The sequence below is a fragment of the Panonychus citri genome, unplaced genomic scaffold, assembly GCF_014898815.1.
Source record: "Panonychus citri isolate SS breed McGregor unplaced genomic scaffold, ASM1489881v1 Contig00028, whole genome shotgun sequence".
Classification (NCBI taxonomy): Eukaryota; Metazoa; Arthropoda; class Arachnida; order Trombidiformes; family Tetranychidae; genus Panonychus; species Panonychus citri.
The window spans coordinates 1,642,984-1,665,213 of record NW_026515433.1 but is presented as its reverse complement, the minus strand read 5'-3'; the positions used below and the strand labels follow the sequence as shown (position 1 = coordinate 1,665,213).

Below are 22,230 nucleotides of genomic sequence, written 5' to 3'. Positions count from 1 at the left end.
AACGACTACAATTCTGAACCTGAAGGTAGTTCGTTCATTGATAATCAACCAGAATCACCCTGGAAATCAACCTTTGAATCTGGATCAGTTTCTCTGAAACCTCAGGTTGTGTCCGAGGATCTACCGGTCAGTTATGATGGAGCTTCTTTAAGTGATAGAAACCCTTCAATTCATTATCTGAGAAATTCACCTTTCCCCTTATCTTCATCTTCATCATCATCAAATTTTCGTAATCCACCAAACACTCAGCCTGAATATGGATTAGCTGAATCATCTGCTCATTCAGCTGCTAAATATGATGGCGGTGGAGATGAAGACGATGACGCTGAAGAAAATGTTGACAATGATAATCAAGAATCAAAGGAACAAAATGATTATTCAATCGAAAATACCCAATCATCATCAATGGAACAAAATTCTAATGATAAAGGAAATTCCATGAATTGGAGAAAACATCATGATGATTCTTGAATCAACAAATTCTACACTCGATTAAATAATATAATCAACAATCAACGATTTTCTCACTTTTGTCATGATCCTGACGGAGATAAAGAATCAATCTAACTGTCCAATTATCTAATTGTCATCTAGATATTCAACAACAGTAATGTACAAATTTTACTTCCTAACAATTAACTTTAGACATTAATTTCCTTTAATTACTTTTTTTTTCATTCGCAATTAAAATTAACAAAAATCACCAATAAAAACCAACTATTTTTCCTCCAGCTAACAAGAGATGGAGCTACTAACACAATTAACTTTTCCACTGATTTGATTGTCAGTAATTAACTTTACATTGTTTATTAACATACATAATTAAACCTAAATTAACATGAAAATCGGCCCAATAATTAACGATTTAAACCAACGTGTAAAAGTATTTCAATCAACAAGAAACAATAAATTTCTTCAAGTTGAAAGAAAAACTTTCCAACTTGATGATCATTTATTTCAATCAATGAATAATAATCTAATATTTTAATTAATTAATTTATCCAAAGTGAAATTGAATGAGATCCAATTCGTAAAAGTCGAGTTATAATGACAATATTTGCTCTATTTTTCGCTATCTCAGATCTGTAAGAATTCAATGATTGAGAAAATGTCGAAAAATTTTTGCTCAAATTCATAACGAAAACATACGATAAGTAATCGAAGTCAATATATAAAACTGAATATCGGCACTAAAGGCCATGTTATCGGGACGATCAGGCTTCCATGAAGATTCAAAGACTCTTCAATCATTAATAAATTGTTCTGATGTCAAAGATGAATGGAGATGAAAATAAACTTAATCAACAAACATCAAATTTCGAGTCTCGATAATAAGAATTGGCTCAAAAACGAACTTCAATGACTTCGATCTTCGAATATGACAATTATGTCGATGGAAACATAAATACCAATAAAGTTTCGAGTCTTTTGAACTTTCGAAAGTCCAATCAATCAATATAAAAACCACCAGAGAAAATATTTGAATACTAATTAGCTCGATGAGACAATTGATTAACTCCCAATTACGGTGAAAAATATCGAAATTGACTCTAATTCTAATCACAAATCATTAAATTATCTATTGTAGAAAATTTAATTTTCCGTCAATGGTCAACAAAATTCACTATTTCTCCAACCATATACACAAATACATCTCTCTCATGACAACCTTTTGATTCAGTCAATTGGCTGATTCTCAATATTAACTCAACATGAGCTCAACAAAAATCGCCTAAATTAGGCTCATATTAAACACTATTAACAAGAACCATTTAATATTACATAGACATCTCTCTAACTTGTAATATTCATTCCCTAACCAGACATGAAGAAAAAAGATTGAGAAATGTACATTTTATATTCTGACAATCAACTTGACGGGGAATCTTGTAATGGAATCTATTCCTTAACATTTCCCTCTCTCCTCATCTTCACCCTCTCTCCAAATTTCCCACCTCTCACCATGAAGATGATATTCTCTCCCTTATCAGAGTATCTTTTACCTATGAGAACTCATTCAACTTACTCAGAGAATTGACTAACTTTGTTATCTTTTTTATTTCTCCCTTACAGATTCTCTCATCTTCGATCCACCACCAGCCCCTTTTCTCCTTTTCTCCTTCTCTCTCATCATCCTCATCATCCAAAAGAGAAGAGAATCAAAATAAGAGCAGAAAAAAGGCAAAAAGACTTACGGGAGAAATTATTGGTTCCTCTGTATCCCAAAAGTAGCAGTCACTCTAATGTACTTTCCTTGTTTCCCTCTCATCTTGGACTCTCTTTACTCTCTTCAATCTTCCATTTTCTCACTCTCATTCTCTCTCTCTCTGCATCCTCAGATTATCAACCATTTTATCAAGTGTACAAACTCATATACGAATGAACAAAAAAGTAACCAAACATTTATAGGATTCAACCTATAGAAAAAACCATCAAATGAACTGAAAAATGATGATTGTTGAATGTTTCATCATATTGACCTGATAATGATTCGTATAGGTGGATAACAATGTCCTCAATCATTTCCCTTGGTGTTTTACTCGTCTCATTTTTACCCATTCTCTCTCTCTCTCTCTCTCTCTCTCTCTCTCTCTCTCTCTCTCTCTCTGCTCTTAGCATCCTCATCCCTATCCTCATCATCATCGATAGCATCATCATCAATGACAGACAGAAGCAAAAAACGAAAATGTTTGACAAGGAACATCAACAATTTGAGATGAGTTCCCTTGTTAACTGAGTTGTAACTTGCAACCATTTGCAAGTGATACACAATATCTGAGATTGTGAGGAAGAAAACAGAATCAAAAAGTAAAAAGACAAGATGACGAACACAGAAAAAGAAGACGAATCAGCTGAATCATGTTCCAAATGTCAGGCCTATTGGTTACTTGATTTTTCGTGTTCTATCAGTATTGTTTAATGGATTGCAAAGTTTTCATGTCGTACACATTTAAAGCTTAAATACATAACAACCAATGGATATAAATACAAGGAGGGAAAGACTTAGCTCGAGAGAGATTCACTGAATGGAGAGACAAAGAAGAAGAAGAAAAAAGTGCAAACTATGATAATTCCCCCAAAGAAGATCAAAATGATGACGATGATGATGATGAAAAAAGACACAAAGTTGTTGACATAAAAAAGGATAAGATTGTAATATTAGTTTACCTTGAGAGAGATGGATTGAAACGTTACTTGGGTTACAAACTATCCTCATGTTGACACGATTCCCTCCCTGAGTTTTACATGATTTTCAACAAAATCTATCGACATGTTTACCTGGTGTAAGAAGGAGGAAAGATACATAATGTTGATATTAAATGGAATCGTCAACAACATTATCAAAACGCTTTGTGATAAATCAACAGTAAGAAAACAACAACAACAATCAAGTTGAAGACGAAAACGAAAATGATGAAGATGAAGATAAAGATGAGGATGAGGATGATAAAAACAAGAGAAACATTTGTTTTCAATGTTACCTTTTTATATCATTATCACAATCAACATAATTGTAATGTCGTTGGTAAAAGGATCAGACCAATTGACAAGTAACATCAACAACAGACTATGAAAAGGGAACATTATTATTCAAGTAACAACAACAACAATTTACTGGTTTACTTTTTTTTTCAACCAGCAAAAGTGTAACAATTAATTGTTACAAAAAAGAAAACAACAAACATTGTAAACAATTACTTAATCAGCTGATCAATAAACTATCAAACTCGCAATGAGTTTCATTAAATCACAATCAACAAGCTCAGACAAGACAATCAAGACAAGAAATCATCTTGTAAACCACAAACTAAATGTTAACAATGATTAACATTGGAAACTGATTTTTTCAATAATACCATTGAATTGTCAACACTAATTGAGAAATATATTTCAACCATTTAATTTCAATTTACTTTGTTCAAATTGTCACAGTTAATCAATGGAAATCACAATCAATGGTAACGAAAATCAATCTAAATTATCATACATATTCATAATAAGATATTCACTTGATATTAATGAAAAGTTTTCCTCCCCTTCTCAATATATTGGTTAACAATTTAATCAACAATCAACACGAAACAACAACCATTGATTAGATGGATAGTAAAGTTATTATCATATTATTATGTACAATTTAAACTACTCCAACAATAATAATAACAAGTCACAATGACATATATACATTACACTAATACTACATGGGTATTACATGAGGAATACCCTAGGAAAAAAATTAACCAACATTTCACTTGGATAATAATAGTTACAAGATTGATAAAAGCAACAACCTCATTAAGATTGAGAGTGGGAAACATATTAAGCTTGTTAACTTATTAACCATGTAAGCCTTTTATTTTAAGGCATTAATAACACTTACCTCATGCTATGTAATATATATATAAACCCACCATCCATTATAAGCCCACCCTCACCCACCATGATTCCCACCATCACTTAATTCAGTCAGAATTGTATATAATATGATGAAAATACATATTCATTTATCACCAACTCCTCTTATACATACATAACTATTAATGATATAATATCATTAATATAATAATAATTCATTGAACATTTTCTTCATTTTCTTAACACTAATGGTAATTTAATTTGTATTATTAATACAATCAAAAAATCAATGTCACAGTTTGTAAACAACATTTCAATTAATTTAAAACATTAACCAAGCTAATTAGCTTAATGATAATCAACTAATAACATGAATAATATTGTAAAACATATAATATATATGTTTTATTTACAATATGTTTCAATTATCACAGGTAAATTGTTGCTTGATTGTTATTGTGATCTGATTGACAATCAATTTTCATTGTTATCGTAATCAAATATTGTCCAGATAAAAAAATCTATGTAACAAATTATGTATATTTAATTGTCCCAATCAATTTGATGGACAAACTGTAACCTCAAACTTGCGGGTAAAAGGATTGACTGATTTGATTGACAATCAAATACAACAATTGACAATCAAATCAAAGTGTGAAGCTTCAATGGATGAATAAGAAAATAGTTATCATAATAATAGTGATTAAATCAAGAGTGAGAGAGAGAGAGAGAGAGAGAGTTTAAATATTATAATATGTGGAGATCGCCAAGATCCTATTAGAAGTTTTGACAAAAGAACAATTTTTTTCTCTTCTATCAATTTTCTAGCATTTAGATAATCATTTCGAAGCCATTACCATTGTACCATATCCGTTTCCTATGATATCTGTCAAGGGAATCAATTGAAGTGGATGGAAAACAAAAATTAGAACCATTTTTTGTTCATATTTCATTTTTATCTGTGTATCAATATCGTAAATATATTAATCTGTTCATCTTTTAACTTCCACAGTCAAAAGAAAAACCTTGAAATTTGAGATATAATCAATTTCGGAGGGTGAAGATGAGGATGAGGATGATAATGATGATGAGGAGGAGGAGGAGTGATCCCTGAGTGATAATCACAATACAATGATGATAATCTAGAAGTGGGAGATTTGAAGATGATGAGATTACATTGATTGAAATGTCAGATTATATTGTTAACTTAAATGTACTAATATAATGATGATGATTATTTTATATTGTAAATAAACAGAGTTAAAGGCAAAAAGGGGAAACGGAAATATGATTATCATTGTCGATTAACTAATAACAATTGTTACAAAAGGAGTAAAAAGTTAGCAGATGAGAAATTGTACCAATTGAATAGGTAAAGTTGAAAATTGAATTGCAAGAAGAAAAAGTTCTGATTGGAGTTCTGAAGAAAAAAAATGAAATCGAAAAAAGAAACAGAAAATATCGATCATGAGAACTTGGAATATGTGAACTTTTCTTTCAGAACTTTTTCTCTTCCTGTCACAATTTCGACTTTTGGACATTTCGAGTTGTAATAAGAGCGATATAATCAATCTTATCAGGTTTATATCTTTAAATGTAATATCATATAAATCAGATTGAGATATCGACTGTCAGGTTAATATTAATATGACACGAAAATGTCAGGGGGAAAAAGATGATGATGATGATAAACTGATTCCAATGGTCTGATAATATCAATGAATCCCCATGGATAAAAATATCATCCACCCTGTTGACTCCCAATAGTCAATTATGATGAATTGAAGCTCATCAAAATGATATTTATGATTAACTCAAAGTGAATTAACTTAAACAACTCATTTTAATAATAGACAATCAACTGATTGTTACTGTTGATTAACACGTTGTATCATGTTAATAATGGTACACAAATATTAACATGATTAAGAATCAAGAATCAGCATAATAATTGAAATTATATTCGAGTCACAATTAAGGGGAAACAAAACAATTCCCAATGATAATTGTATTCAGAATTAATAATAATATTTGTAATTCTGATTATCATTTCAACTGAATCAACATAATTTAATAATCACAGTGATCATAATGATTAACATGATTATCATCATCATCATTTCAAATGATTTAATTTATTATTAGTGTAACTTTTTTCCCCCTCATTCATTTGATTTTAATTGTGATTAGCCACAAATTTAAATTGTCAACTTACCTATTCTGGTTTGTTGCTAATTAGTTGGCTCATTAATTATCATTATTAATTTGGTTAAATGATTTGGATTAACATCATTAATTTTGCAAGCTAATTAATTAATTGCATTTGACATAATCATTATTATCCTTACTAGTTTTTCCCATTCATGATGATTAATTTAAATTAATTAACTTATTTGTTGTCATTAAAAGTTGACAATTAATATAAGGGAGACATTGATTAACATCAATTAAATGTATTAATATAAAAATGTCATTTTTAAATCATGACAATTTAAATTGATTGACATTGATTGTTACCTTTTTAAAGGTTCATTTGATTACCTTGTGAGTTTAATTGTTTGCCTTTGTTTTTTTTTCAAGGATAAAGATTAAATCAAATCAGACCAAATGATTAACCTAAGATTGAGATAATCAATTAATCGTGATAATCAACGTTAATACCAACATAAAGTCATCGTTGTCAACAATCAATGTTGACGTTTTTAGATTACATTGGATTAGGTTGATGGAGATGCAAGAAAAAAAATTGACAATCAAGGAAAACAATCAATTGTATTATTTAAAAACCGATTGAATAGTTAACTGGATTAACTTTCAAGTCTTTCACTTCAATCAATTGACCAGTAAACAAACAAATGGATCAACAATAAAGGTTCAATTGTGATTTAAATGATTGTTGAAATCGAAGAAGAGAAAAAAAAAGTTCTAACAATTTCGAAGAGAGAAAATGAGAAATTATTTTAATCTAATTGTGATCAAGTGTTTCAACAATCAACTAAATTGATTGATGAATAGATTTCAACATTTTCTAGTAAAATCTTTTGACACTTAAAGGTGAGGTCAAGCAAAAGCAACAGAGATAGAGAGAGAGAGAGAGAGAGGTCAAAGGGGTTGAGAAAAAACTTATCTACCTAATAGAAAGTTAATTCAATCAACTGGAGCAAAACAACAATCACACAATACCTTTGAATGGATAGATGACCATTGGTCAAGATGATATGAAAGAGAGTCTTATCATCGTCCACCCCCTGCCCTCCTACTCATTATAAAGGGCAGGTCATAGGTGTAACAATGACCATTGAAAGATTTGGAAAACTGGACAAGGAAACTTTTTTTTTCTTCCTTCAAGTAAATTGTTTGAGTCAACCAATTGGTAAATCCTTTTGTTCAAAGGTGTTGGAAAGTATGTCCATTTAATAGGAGATTTAATTTAATCATAACAATCAAATGACAATCAAGATTAACAATATGAGATGGACAATATGTTGATTATCTTGCAACTTGACCCCACCACCTACTTGGGTGGTTAAAGTTTTTAAAGGTGAGGTTGATGGTCAGTACTGGTCAGTGTTAGTCTTTTCAATAATAACAACAATGATCAACATTGATGATGTTAAATTGTAACACTGGTTGATAAACATAATCATTAATATTTACTATTTTAATTGTTATTTAAAAACATTTTAAAGCCTTAATTGTTGTTCTTGTTTATCACAATGTTTCTTGTTTATCCAAAGTTGATTAGTGTCAAAAACTAATTCTTGTTGCATATTAAGTTAATACAGAATACAAAATTGAACAACAGTCAATTGTTTACATTTGATTGTTACAATTGTGATTCCTTTTTGATTATCATCATCATTTAACTGTCAACTTAACTTACTATTATTTACACATAATACAAACATCACGTGTCTCTCTGTGAATATAATATGATATATATTATATTATTTGAATGTTGCTCAATAATGTATATATATGTAACAATAAATGTCACCTAATTGATTGTCAATGTTTCAGTTGAATCATCATGTTGATAATCAACAGTCTCAATGTCCATCAAGATTCAAGCCACAACCATTAGCGTATCAATATATTATCATCATTATCATCCATTAGATTACCAAGTCTATTGTCTTGAAATGAGTAAATATATTTATGTTTATATGTGTGTGTGTGTGTGTGCATACCCACACTCCCACTCATATGCATACCCACATCTACACCCAAGCTGATAAAAAGCATATGCAACAATCATTGATAATCATTTGATTGATAATCTCCATGTGATTATTGTTCCCAAGGTTCTGAACTTTTTCCTTATCGACTTGACCTGATTCCCTGAATCACAAATGACCAATCAAACCTTAATAATAATAATCATCATCATAATCAACCATTGATATTATTTCATTAAGTGTATAAATATTTTTTCCGTTTCCCCTGTAAATTATTATCATTATCATCCAATAATATTATCATTCCTGTGGTAAATATAATATACCGATTCATTTCATATCACTTGGATATTGGATACATACATTGGATGCTACGCCAAGGTGAAAGGTCAAGTTAATGATATTATTAGATAGACACACTTGACTGATGATAATCTGATCAATAATGATTAAAGAAATTAATAAATTGGCTCGAGTTGTATATTCATTTGATAATGAAACTGTTCAGCAATTAACTAATTATCTATGGATTGTTTTTTGAATTTGCATCAAGCAAAACTAATTTGGTGCTGGATTTAATTATCAATTCTCATTTTTAATTAGCATAAATAATCAGTTTCCATTTTATTTCTGCTGAGTTTTCATGTAATTTTTTTTTGTTGGAATGAAAATTTTCTCGATAATAACTTTTATATGTCACAAACAAATGACAATGGACATTGATGAGGATTTTAAATCTATATCAATGATGATGATTACCCAGAACTATCATCCATGATGCATACATAATATACGAATGTAAATATTTAGCAGATTATATTCAATATCTAATAGGAAAAAGGTTGTTCCCAGAGAATCGAAGGCAACTCGAAAGAGAGAAAAAAAAAGTTCTAATCGAGAATAATCATATCAACTGTATCTAATTTTAGATGATACCTTATACATGATGATGACAAGAAGATGAACATTTTCATTATAATAATCAATTCCGAAGAAGATGATGAAGACGATGAAGATGATGATGATTATGAGGATGACAGTTCTCTCTCTCTCTCTCTCATGTTTAACCCTAAATCATGTTAATGTTTCAATCGCTGTAAAACTAATAGTTACCTTCATTTGAGGTTATACTCGACCTATCAGATTATTATCATTACCTAATTTGCATGTTATTGTTTTTGCCATCGAGATGAAAATATAATCAAAATCGGAGAAATTATTTCCTGAACTTTTCACCGAAAGCTCAATTTCAATTGTTATCCAAATCAAGTGAACCTTGTAAATGTAATCAAAAAGGTAACATGACTTGAGATTCATTTGAATAACATACAATTTATATTCAACAATATTTAACATTTCACTTGGATGATTTTTTCAATATATCGACAATTATTTTTTTCTAATCAATCTCTCAGTTCAATCATGACAATTTCATGGGAATCACTTTTTTTTAACAAAACAACTAAATCAAATCATAGATCTCAATTGATGATAAACTTATTGTTATGCTTTGTTATTTATTAGTTTCAATGGTTAAATGTTGACATTTGTTGATTGTTTACTTTTTAATTGTTCCATCAAAATGAGAGTTTTCAATTTCAATAATGTACTAAATAATAAATGACAACAATCATTAACCCACTTTAAGTTAAATCCTGTCAACAATTAAACGTTGATTGTAATGTTTACCTGTGAAACTTGGCTATCGATTAGCATTATAATAGTGATGATACTTGAGCTCAATGGTTAATACAAATTGTTGATATGAAGAAAAAAAAATTCAATTTTTCTGTTGAAAATGAGTTTAATTTGATTTGGGTTCTAATGATTTGATTATTATAATTAATTGCAATTAAAGTTATGACTTGTTTGGAGTGGATTTAATGATTTCAAGCTGGACTCAATGGTTAAGACAGATGCAAGAGATTGAATGAATTGCTGCTATTCAGTGATGGGAGGTAACGGTTCGAGGGTGGATGTTGATGAGGATGAGGATGAGGATGAGGAAGATGGAGATGAAAGGAAGAGATAACCTTAAGAAGGCCTATATCATAATGGTTCGAAAGATGATAAATGCGCTGTTCGAGGAATCGAAATTCTCAGTGACAGCCCACTCGAAAGAGTCACAAGTCTTTTTTTCAAGTTCGAAAGGTAAAGAAATGGCCTCTTTTCTGTTCTAAAGATGATGATGAATCACCATGGTAACTCATCTTTTCTTTTCTCGTTTTTATCATAGGAAAAAGAAGAAGAAAAAAGTTCTTAGTCCAAATTGATGATTTTCTATGAGAGGGAAAAAGATGAGAAGAAGACGAAGAAGATCAATCGTCATTCCATTAGTCGAAGATGAAGAGATACAGAAGAATAAGAGAAAAAAGAAAAGAAAATCGAAGATTCCAAGATTCGAATGATAAGATTTATCCCCATATGGTACACGAACCTGTCGAGATTAATACTCACCGAATTAATGAAAACATCAATCTAATCATTCATTATTAATAACTAATCATTACGAATACAAATCAACCTTTTTCTTGCTCCCTTCTGATTATCACTTAATTTAATCTCTCTCTCTCCCTTTCTCCCTCTCTCTTGATGTCAATGTGTCCATTTTATATTCACTGATCAATTTTGGAAACTGTGATTATCTAATTAACTAAATCAACTAATTAATGTCTTCTAATCATTGATGGTCATTGTTGATTCATGTTGACAGCATTAAATTAATCATGAAAATGAAAAGGTTATCGTAAGTACATCATATTGACAACAATAAACTGTCAACCTGAATAAGATATACCTTATATGAAAAAAAGGTAAACAATCAATCATAATTATTATCATGATTATGTCAAACAATTGTGATTATCAGCAATTTACTTACAATAAAGTCACATGAATAATAATGTTAACCTATCGGCGAATCAACAATTAGCTGGTATGACAAAAATTTCCAAAGTTAATCTAATAGATACAGAAATAAACTAAACACTTTTTACATCTGATCAAGATTAGGATTTAGTGGATTAACTTTCTTATCGATAATTTACAAGGACGAGAGAGAGAGCGAGAGAGAGAGAGAGTGAGAGAGAGTGAGGGAGAATAAGATGAAGGCGAATTGATTTATGAGAAAAATGTTCTCACTCAGCATTCTGACCATATGAATAGCTCAGAATGTGTTCTCGAAGTGGACATGGTGCAGAATTTTTTCTCCCACCCCTGACCCTCCATTGTGTCCAACGTTGTTTAAGATGAAATTGAGTGACCACTTATCCTCTTTATCTTCCATTGAAAAGTGACCATTGATCAAGAAATAATAATAATGATAATGGATAATAAAGGTTATCGGCTATTATAATGTTGTCCATATGTAATCTAAATATTATCATTGTTATTTTTGTGTGTCAATGCTGAGACAGTGGAGTTAATGTATTAGAAGAAACCGGAAATACTTTCCTCTTCCTCTTTGATACACAGGGTGGGGACAGTCTGAATGCTGGTGTTCCAGTGGAATTGGAATAAAAAAACAGATTTCTCTCTATACATGAACTTTTTTTCGAGCCAAATGAATTCCTATGGGGTGGAACCAACATCATTCTCATCCAGTGAATTCACAGGAAATCAAAGTTTATCCCTTTAAATTGATTCGAAAGGAAGATGAAGAGTAGCCTCGGAAATCAACATCTTCTCATCCTCATCATCTTCTTCTCTCTCTCTCTACTCGTCATCTTTTCCGTTATTCATTCAGATGATTAGTGTAGGAAGACAGTGGATAAGAATCAACATATTCATCATCCTTTGAGTTCGAACTTTTTTTCATCATCCTGTTTTTCTCTTTTTTCACTTTCTCTCTTTACTGTCGCTCATTTACTTGGAACTTTTTTTTCTTCTTCTCATCATCATTGGAAGAAGAAGAGAATGATGATGAGACTGATTATTTTACTTTTCTTCTGTCAGAATAAAATAAAAAAGCTTCGAACATTCAGTCGAACTTTTTCTTCTTCATCAGAACTCACAATTCTACGCCTCTTTCTTTTTTTTTTCTCTCTCTCTCTCTCTTTTTCAGCCAACATTTTTTGATTACTTTTCCATCTCTCTTACTCTCTCATCATTCTCTTCCATAGTCATATCCCTCTCGTTACCTCTCTCTCTCTCTCTCCATTTACTCCCCACTCTCACCATCATCCGCCCACCGAAGTCCTCAATCACTTTACATGATCTCGACTCATCTTCATGGGTACATCCTCGAATGACACTTGATTTCATTTCAGTCTCTTTTTTCATATTATTTCAAATCATTTTCTTCGTCATCTCCACCTCCTATTCATCCGCTTCCTACTCCACCCACTCTCCCCTTCCCTCTCCTCCTACTCCCTTTACTTTTTAACGAAATGGACCATCAAAGATATTGAATAAAATTGTACAAATAGATTTAAACTGCTCTGAATTAATCATCAATCCTTTTGTCCGAAAAGCATTTATCTCTCTCTCTCTCTTCATCATTTCCGTTTCCGATTTAAAAGTTTCAAAGTAAAATTTAATCCCAACAATCAACAGATCAAAATGATTATGATTCCCAACAAATTGAGAAATAAATTTCCAAACAAAATTTAAAGTTTAAAAGTTTCTTTCTTTATTGTAAATTATTAACCTGCAATTAAATCAAATTATTTACAACAATTAACATTCCACTTTGTCCATTTAATCAATTGTTTGTTATATTTACAATTGCAAGTTAATTTAAACATTTGACATTGAAATTAACAGCAAACATTTACTGAATTAAATATATAATATAATGATCAATGAATCTGATTATTCATTTGATTACCATGATGAGGATGATGATTAAGTTGATGATGAAAATAAGATTAAAACACACATTTATATATATATAGAGAGAGATGAAGATATTACATGAATTGAGTTTATATTGGAAATTGGAGATTAAGTTAATCTCTGATTTTTTTGGTTAATCCATTTTTCTTGCGAGAAGATATTTAAGCTCGAGGTTGAAGTGTTTAATGTTTTTTAATGGCTTTTTGACTTAGAGATGAGGATAAAGTGTCAGCTTTTTGTTTTCCTTGTAATAATAATATTGGAGGATAATATTAACACGGTGGGTGGAAAGTGGGTGGTGGATGGTGGGTGTAAATGTTAAGAGGTATCGCTTTTAAATCTCTGAGTTTTGTCCTCATCCTTGAATATTGAGAAGATTGAAAAAAGTGTTTGAATAGAGATTTTCAGATTTCCCTCCCTTTGATTATGAAAACACTTTCAAGATGATTCAAGGATGAGAATGACGATGATGATGATGATAATCGCCTTAGATTTAATTCCCATAGATAAGTCCACAGGATTGGAAGGTTGATTCATTTGTTGTTGAAGTTAAAAGTCTTTTATGATGAAGGTGGGAAGATGATGAAGATGAGGTTGAAGATGTTGATTGATTAATATCACTTGATGTTGATTCTTCACCGATTGAACCTGGATTAGTGGTGTAGGGATGAGGGTGGTGATTATGGTGTAAATTGGTTGTGTTGTTGTTGGTGTTTGTTGTCGATGGTGAAGATGAGGCTGATGATGAACTTACCGATGGGCATGATGCTGGCATTTCAATTGGAACCTCACAAAGACCGGAACTGGAAACATAATCGGAAAATACTTTACCAAGAAAAGTGTTGGTTCGTTGTTGTTTCAAAAAGTTATCAGTAAATGATGGAAATGAACTTAGATTATCAACTGGACATGAGGGTGATGATGATGAAGATGAAGATGAGGATGTGGATCTTAATGCTGAGATAACAGAGATTGGGTGAGATTCAGGGTGAGAATGCTGAAGATGGTGATGATGATGATGATGATGATGTCCATCAATAGGTAAACTTAATCGTGGACCATGAGGAGCGTTTGAAAGACGCGTTGAAGGCGTTCCTTGGTCATTAAGATGATGATGATGATGATGATGAAATGGATGATGAGAATGAGGATAAAGATGATTACTGAATGGGGTGGGTATGATTGGTGTTATTGAGGTTGATGTTGAGGAGGTAGAGGACAATGAGGATGCTAAAGATGCTGTTGTTGTCGTTGATGATGAAAAAGGATGTTGAGGTGATGTGAATTCTGAATGATGATGATGAGGGTGGTGGAGGAGGAGGTGGGATTGATTTGAGGGAGATAAATATTGTAGACCCTTTGATTGATGATCTTTTTTCAATTTAACATCCAACATGATTGACCTATTATCATCTCTATTGTCATCCCTGTTGTTATCATCGACATCATCATCATTATTATTACTTTTACCGTTATTTATATCGCTTTGAATTATAAGGGAACCATTTCCCGGGCAAATTGGACTCACTGGGAGTGGGTTGTGGTTGATTGTATTTGTTATAACGGTTGGGGTAATCATAATATTGTCTGGTGCTGTTGTTGATGATGAGGAGGAGGAGGAAGATGAGGAAGATGATCCATTTACATTATAAACACAATTGGGATTCTCAATCCAGGATTTGGTTGATTTTGATGAAACAATTGTCGTTTTTGATGGTGACATTGTTGATGATGATGATGATGGTGTTGTTGTTTTAGTTGTTGAGGTTGGTGTTGTTGTCGTTGTTGTTGTCAAGGTTATTGGTAGGGGGACACTAGAAGAGGTTGAAATAGATGATGAAGATGATATTGATGATAATGATGAGGTTGATGATGATGAAAGTGCCGGTGATGTTGATGAGATGATTAAAGGAAGTCGAGTTGAATCATTAGTCAAATTGTTTTGATTTAATGATTGTTGAGATTCATTTGATTCTGAATTTATTTGTATCAATTGACGTCCAGTTGATGTTGGGGATGAAGGGTCAGTTTGTCCGTAAGGTTGAATGTTATTTGAATTTGGAGTTGAAGTTGATGATAGATTATCACTTGTCACATCAATTGGATGATTCCAAGTGAGTGGATCACGGTTGACATAAGATGGACTCGATGAAGTTGCCGTTTGAGCCAAAGACCAAATTTTGGGCCTAAAGTTTGAATCGATATCGATAATTAAGAGGAAAAGACATTTTCAGTAAATTAAATTTCTCATGAAAAGTTAATCAGTGTAAAGTTTTTATTAGTTTACCTTTGAGCATCTTGAAGGGATGAGGAGGTCAAGTGAAGATTATCATGAAATCTTCTGATGTCTATCTCATTGTTTGATTCTTGTTTGATATGATGATGACCAGTGGTCATTAAAGCTCGATGATGAGGATGGAGAAGATGAGAAAGAGGTGGTGGAGGATGAGACTGGGAGTGAAGTGAAGGGTGTGTAGGAAGATGTGGGTGGTGATGAGGATGGAAATGAGATATTCCTGAGTTGAAATGAGTCTGATAATGTTGATGTTGTTGTGCAATTTGATCTTGTTGATGGTGTTGCTGTTCAAGATGATGCTGTTGATGATGATGATGATGATGAGGTAATGATTGTTGTTGCTGCTGATGCTGTTGTGAGCTAAGATGTGTTAATGGATGAAGTTGATGATGATGATGAGGATGAAATGAATGTGGATTGGTAATGATTCCTAATTTACTTTCATTAACTTCAATGTTACTCAATATTGGTGAGGTTAAGTCATGATGATGATCATTGAGACCCGATTGGTAACTTGACTTATCCAGATTACCAGGTAAATCAGCTGATCCATTAATTTGCCTTGATTTTTGTTTATTATCATCACAATTGTCCATAGATATACTCATCTCTATGGTCGATAGGACGATAATCGGAAGAGATAAAGAAAAGATGAGCAAGAAAAAAGTTTCTTTTTAGTTGGTCAAGTAAATGAATGAGAACAAATGATGATAATGATGATGATGATGGCGAAAAAAAGAGCAAAGAGAACATTGTTCTTGGAAGATGCTGGGAAAACGTTGCAACAGAAAAAGGAAATGAAACATTTTCTTTCTTCATCTTTCCTCCATCAAGAGCTCATTTCCTGGAAGAAAATTATTCTTTTCCTCTTCTCATACAACCCTCACACACCACAATTAATATCATCCACATAAAGGGGAGAGGTCAAAGCCTTACAAATAATTTGCCACAATTTTCACCCCCACTGGTCATCTAGAAACCGCTTCCATCAAATTATCCATCAGAATTGACCATTAAAATGATGAGTGTAATCACATTTAGTTCAACATTAGATTTGAAAACTTTTTTTTTCCAAAAAAAAAATCCAATTCGATTTCTATGAATTATTTATTCTCATGATAAATATTAGTGATCATGTAAAGTTCAGCCAGTTCAAGGAAACAAGATAATCATCATGATTATTGTTATTATGATCTAGGGAATCGGCTAATATATTCAAGGATTGAGATAAACCCTATACTCTTAAATGACCATGATGATGATGATCATGTTTCTATCAGATTCTCAACTGAATCAGAATGAGAAAAAAGTTCTAATCCTATAGATTATATATTTTCATGGTTACTTAAAGCTTGTTAATATTATATAATAGTTACCATGTTGTTCAAAGTATTATTTCACTTTTCGTTATTATTATTTTCTCCTCTCCCCCATGTTAACCCTGATGATAATAGTTTCGAAGAGAGAGAGAGAGAGAGAGAGAGAGAGAGAGAAAGGAAAAGTTCTGAACAATTCTGAAAATAAGATGAAGATGAAGATGATAATAGCATTGGAAAGTACAATCTTCCAGAATGTCAAATAAATCATTCCCACTCCCCCTTTCATGATGAAACATATAAGTGATAATAGGAAATAAAGTACAACTATCTCATGAAGGAAGAAAAAATCTCATGAGTTTTTTTCAGAACTTTTTCCTGTTAACTAATTCAAGTTAATCCTCTTTCTAATAAACATGAAAATAATCATGATTATGATAATGTCTTCAAATTATGCTGTCATGTATTTGAGAATTGATAATAATAATCTTTATTTAAATTTCTGTGAATCTCTGATTTATCGAAATAAATAAATTCCATATGAAACTTAATATTGAAACAAGAAAAAAAGTTTTCATAATATTAATAAATTCAGTTCAAATCAAGAATATTGGAAGAAAAAAGTTCACAATTTTCGACTTCTTCCTGAACAAGGTGATGTAATGAATGAATACTCAGGTAAACACCATGTAAAGACCAACCCCTTTTATTATTATTGAATTTGAAACTTTTCTTTCTTGTGTATTTGTATGAATTTCAATTTACCATGAAAACAAGTGAGCAAAAAAACAGGGTAAAAAAAAGTTCTAAGTCAAGAAAAAAAAGACTCGAAAAAACCATCGCATCAACATGATAAATACCTTATGATGTTTACAAGATTTTTCAGCCTGAAAAAGCTTGAATGAAACTAGAATGTGATGAGAAACCGTAAGATGAAAATTTCTTTTGAAATTCTGAGTGTCTGAGAAAAAGATCATGACAAGGGTGGGGCAAGGAGATAATGTTTCACCTTCATGTCTTGTGAAATGTGAAAAATGCATTACATTTCACCTGAGATTTTACTCTCACAGGATCAGATCTTTATCATCATCATGCTCATCATCATGATCTTTTCTCTTGCAACATCAGCCCAATCAGAATCATCAGAGTCATTGGAACTTTTTTCCTTCTCCTTCTCTCTTTCTTTCTTTCTTTCTTTCTTTCTCTCTTTCTTTCTTCTTTCAGCAAGGTAAATCATTTTCTCCATCAATTGATCATCATTAAAATATAATAATAATATCGAAAAGATGTAATTTTAAACTTACCATCATCATCTTCATCTCCATCTTCATCATCAGCATCAATATCTTCCGGGTTATTGTCAATATCATCTCCATTTAATGAGCCTTTTTCATCCTTAATATCAACCGATTCATTTGTTTTACTTCGAGGTTCCCAGGTCATTTTGTTTTCCTTTTTCAATCGCCGCCGGGCATTTGCGAACCAAGTTGACACCTAGAAAACAATGAAACAGAAATTCAATCTAATATATATCCCAATTATCACCCTCATGGTGGTCATCGAGTACAGAAAGAGAGAGTGAGTGAGAGAGAGAGAGAGATGATGATGAAATGTACATCATCTGGGTGTATGTTAGATTATCATTAATAAATCAATGTTGAGAATCAGTTATAATCCAAAATAAATTGAAATCCAGAATATGAACAAAAAGTATCAAAAGTTACATCTTATTACATTCTGTCAGTTATATTAATATATTGGATATCGTTATGGTTACTCAGTCAATCCAATATATCACAATATTGTATTGACATTTCCCTCATCCTATCAGATTGTTATTAATACTTTCAACTGTCTTTGCCTTTTTTTTCATTAGATAATCTCTTAATCTCTAATATTAAATGACAATTAAATACGTAATCTAATCTGGATTAATGTTTAAACCTTTTCCATTGTTCATATTAAACATTAGATACATTTGATTGTAATCTAATTGAATTAATCAAATTAATGTTATCACGATTAATTTGAAATTTGTTTTGATTAAAATTATCATTTGATTGAATCAACTAAACTGATTTAACTTGGAAAACTTTACTGATTAAATTAATTTCCAATCAAATCTTTCAATCAATGTTACTTAATATCCGTTGAAATGTTAAATTAACATCAAAGTGATTACGATTACTACAGTAATTAACTGATTTAAATCAAGGTAAATTCTTAATTATCTCAAGTAATAATCTTTTAAATTATCTCTTAATTGTAATTGTATCATAAACAACTTTGAAGAAAATTAACCAAATCAATTATATATCTTTTAAATTGTCGATGAACTTTTTTTTTAAACTTTTCTAAAACTTGATCAATATCTAATTACGATGTTTATGTTTACAATTAACTGATTGTTATCTTACCTGTGTCAATGTCATTTGGGTTATGATTGCAAGCATGATTTTCTCACCCTTGGTTGGATAGGGATTCTTACGGTGCTCATAGAGCCACGATTTCAGAGTGTTGGTCGTCTCTCGAGTGGCGTTTTTCCGCCTGGCCGCCGATTCCATGGCTCCGTGTCGATTACCATACGTTGGATAGATGCTTCCATCGTAGGGATAACAAGTTGGCGGTGGAATGTGAGTCCAATTGCTTCCGTCGTAAGGATAACACGCCGGGGGCGGTAAATGTGTCCAGTTACTTCCGGTTGGTTCTTTAATCTCATAACTTGGGGTTGGACCTTTAACACATAACGATGAATGAATCATGCTGATGGATCAATAGATTAATTAACAGGCCACTAATTAATTACTAAGAATAAACCTTGATGATGATTCACTAATTGTTTAGATGACACAATTGAATTGTAAACAGTTTTCAGATCGAGAAAATGATTTCGATCAACATCATTTGAACAAAATGTTCGAGAAAAGTTAACTGTCCCTTTTGGACAAGTTTAATTGTCGAAAGTTTTTGTTGATTGTTTTGTTAATTTTGTTGAATTTGGTTCGTTCTTGAGAGAGAAAAAAACTTTTTCCAATTGTAATAAAGATTAATTCAACCACAGAAAAGATAATACAAGTGGAGAAAAAAAAAGTTCACAGATAAAAAGCAAATTCGAGGGAAACAAAATCTCTCGGTTAAAGGTTCAAACTCGAACTTAGAACGTGAAAGTTTCTCGAAAAAGATTGCGCATGGATTAAACTCTTATCCAATCAGAACAATTTATCGATACAAGTGATTATCATAATACTGAGAATGGAATAGAAAATTATTATTATATCAACTAGTCGATATAGCGACTCACTCGAAAGTCCAAAAAGAGGACGAAAATTAAAAGAGAAGAGGGAAAACTTTTCTCTTCTCTATCCTAGAAAAGAAAAATGTTTCCAATCTAAAACTCGAAGTTCTGAACAAAAAGAAAAGTAAAGAACAAAAAAAAAAGTTCCCTACACATAATTTAATAAGAGAAGAAAAAATTTTAATAATAAATTATTGTCATGATAATAAAAGAATAAGGAAAAAAATAGAAATTAATTAGACAATGAGTAAGGTAAACAAACGAATCGAGTCCACCTTGAGTTTCTATCCGTTCAGGTGAATAACAATACAAGTGAATACAAACTCGAAGGTGGGTTAATCCCCATCTAAAGTCACCCGCTGAGGTTAAATAGCCTTCTCACTCTCTCAATCTTCCTCTCTCTCTCTCTCTCATCATCATCATCATCTTCTTCTTCTTAATCTATCACTTTAACTAACTACCTTTACCCCCACCCTTCATATCACCTTTACAAATGTTAACCTGATTTACCTGTGATGATTGTTGCTGTTGATAACATTCATGGAGGTCCTATTGAATTTCAATGTTTAAGCTTATTGTTGATTGTTGATTGTTGTTGATAATCATCATCATCATCATCATTATATTATTTACCTTTTTTATTCTCGATCATATCAAAATATCATGAGCTTATTTATTACCTTTTATTATCAACATTGGTTATCAGTGAGATATCAAAAAGTTATCTATTCATTGAAATGTCTAAAGTGTCAGGATATTTGTTGTTATTGTCATGATAACTTTCACGATTGTTAAGGTCAAAGGTGATCGTCTTAAAATGCTGATATTTACCTGCGATAGGTGTGAAAACAATTATTTCCATAGAAAGAAAGAGAGAGAGAGAGAAAGAGAGATAATTTAAAAAGAAAGACCTTTTTCTTTTTCTATTCCATCAATTGTCATGTTAATGTTTCGTTTTTCCTGTTGGTAAATGGATTAGATCAGTTACTTTAATCTCTTTAATCTTTTAATCTGATATCCAATTTTAACTAAGCTCTCATTTCAATATTATCTCATTTTCTCATCTTTTTTTTTCTCTCTCTCTCTCTCTCTCAAATTCGTGAGATAAAAGGGTTCACCATTTAGAACTCATATTCCAAAATTTTCATCACTTTTTTCGAACAAAATTTTATTCTATCATAATTATCTCAGCTAATTAACTTATCAGATTAATTTTCGTAACTTTTGACTTTTTGATTCGAAACTTGTAACGACATCTAGTGTTTTCTTTTCGAACCTCCTTCAACGAGTAGTTCGATCAAATTAAATACTTTCGAAATCCCAATTAGCCAATTAAATTGAAAATTTTTAACTTCCAATTCAGAGTAAACTAACTGATCGTAAAAATTTGTAATACAATCAAATTCCAATTGAACAATTAGTTAATCAGAAAATAGTCTAACAGAAGTTAACTGAACATCCATTAGATGGCGACTAGAGTCCAATGTTATTTTCTCCCATTAAATGATCACAATCAAGTAAATTGTTTCCACAATTTGACAAACTGAATTAAAGCAAAGAGACAAAATCAATTAGGAAAAAAGAACCATGGAAATAATTTAATTACATTGAAATTGAATTGGAAATTTACATCAATCATCAGCTGATTAGAACCATCGACTCATTGATTAGTTTATCGATATCTGAACATCTCGAATTACAGAAAAGAAGAAGCAAAAAAAGACTAATCAACCATTAGAACGGAAAAAGAGGTTAAAAGATCAAGAAGCAATTTAATTAACAATCTATTATTATCTTTATTGGTGCGTATGTTTAATGGGTAGAGAACATGAAAGTTAATCAAAGTGCTAATTGTTTGTTTACAAAGGAAAAGGAAACTGACAAAAAAAGCAAGAGAGACTCAAGGAAGATAAAAGATACTGACCAATGGAATTGACTTTGGAAGCAAAAAAC

The 22,230-nt window shown here is 31.3% G+C and overlaps 1 protein-coding gene across 2 annotated transcripts; it reads right to left on the bottom strand.

Annotated features, from left to right (window-relative positions):
• Window positions 1-13,163: 13,163 nt before the first annotated feature.
• Window positions 13,164-20,174, bottom strand: LOC128397236 (probable serine/threonine-protein kinase DDB_G0282963). 2 transcript variants are annotated; one of them, XM_053357944.1, is made up of 5 exons: window positions 19,400-20,174; window positions 18,287-18,476; window positions 15,658-16,276; window positions 14,125-15,556; window positions 13,164-14,018 (listed from the first exon to the last, which is right to left on the bottom strand). In XM_053357944.1, exons 1-5 carry the CDS (start codon window positions 19,742-19,744, stop codon window positions 13,920-13,922), a joined length of 2,685 nt encoding a protein of 894 aa, XP_053213919.1. In that variant the 5' UTR covers window positions 19,745-20,174; the 3' UTR covers window positions 13,164-13,919. The 2 variants fall into 2 exon arrangements, with proteins under 2 accessions (XP_053213919.1, XP_053213918.1); XM_053357943.1 differs by having other exon boundaries at window positions 13,164-15,556; window positions 19,400-20,171.
• Between the last annotated feature and the right edge of the window lie 2,056 nt (window positions 20,175-22,230).

Excerpts from the sequence above, each read along its gene's own strand:
- LOC128397236 (XM_053357943.1), bottom strand. The coding sequence starts at position 19,744 with ATGATTCATTCATCGTTATGTGTTAAAGGTCCAACCCCAAGTTATGAG. Across the intron at positions 18,477-19,399 it reads CCCAAATGACATTGACACAG|GTGTCAACTTGGTTCGCAAA; the intron begins GTAAGATAACAA and ends ATTGTTTTCTAG. Across the intron at positions 15,557-15,657 it reads TCCCTTCAAGATGCTCAAAG|GCCCAAAATTTGGTCTTTGG; the intron begins GTAAACTAATAA and ends TTCAAACTTTAG.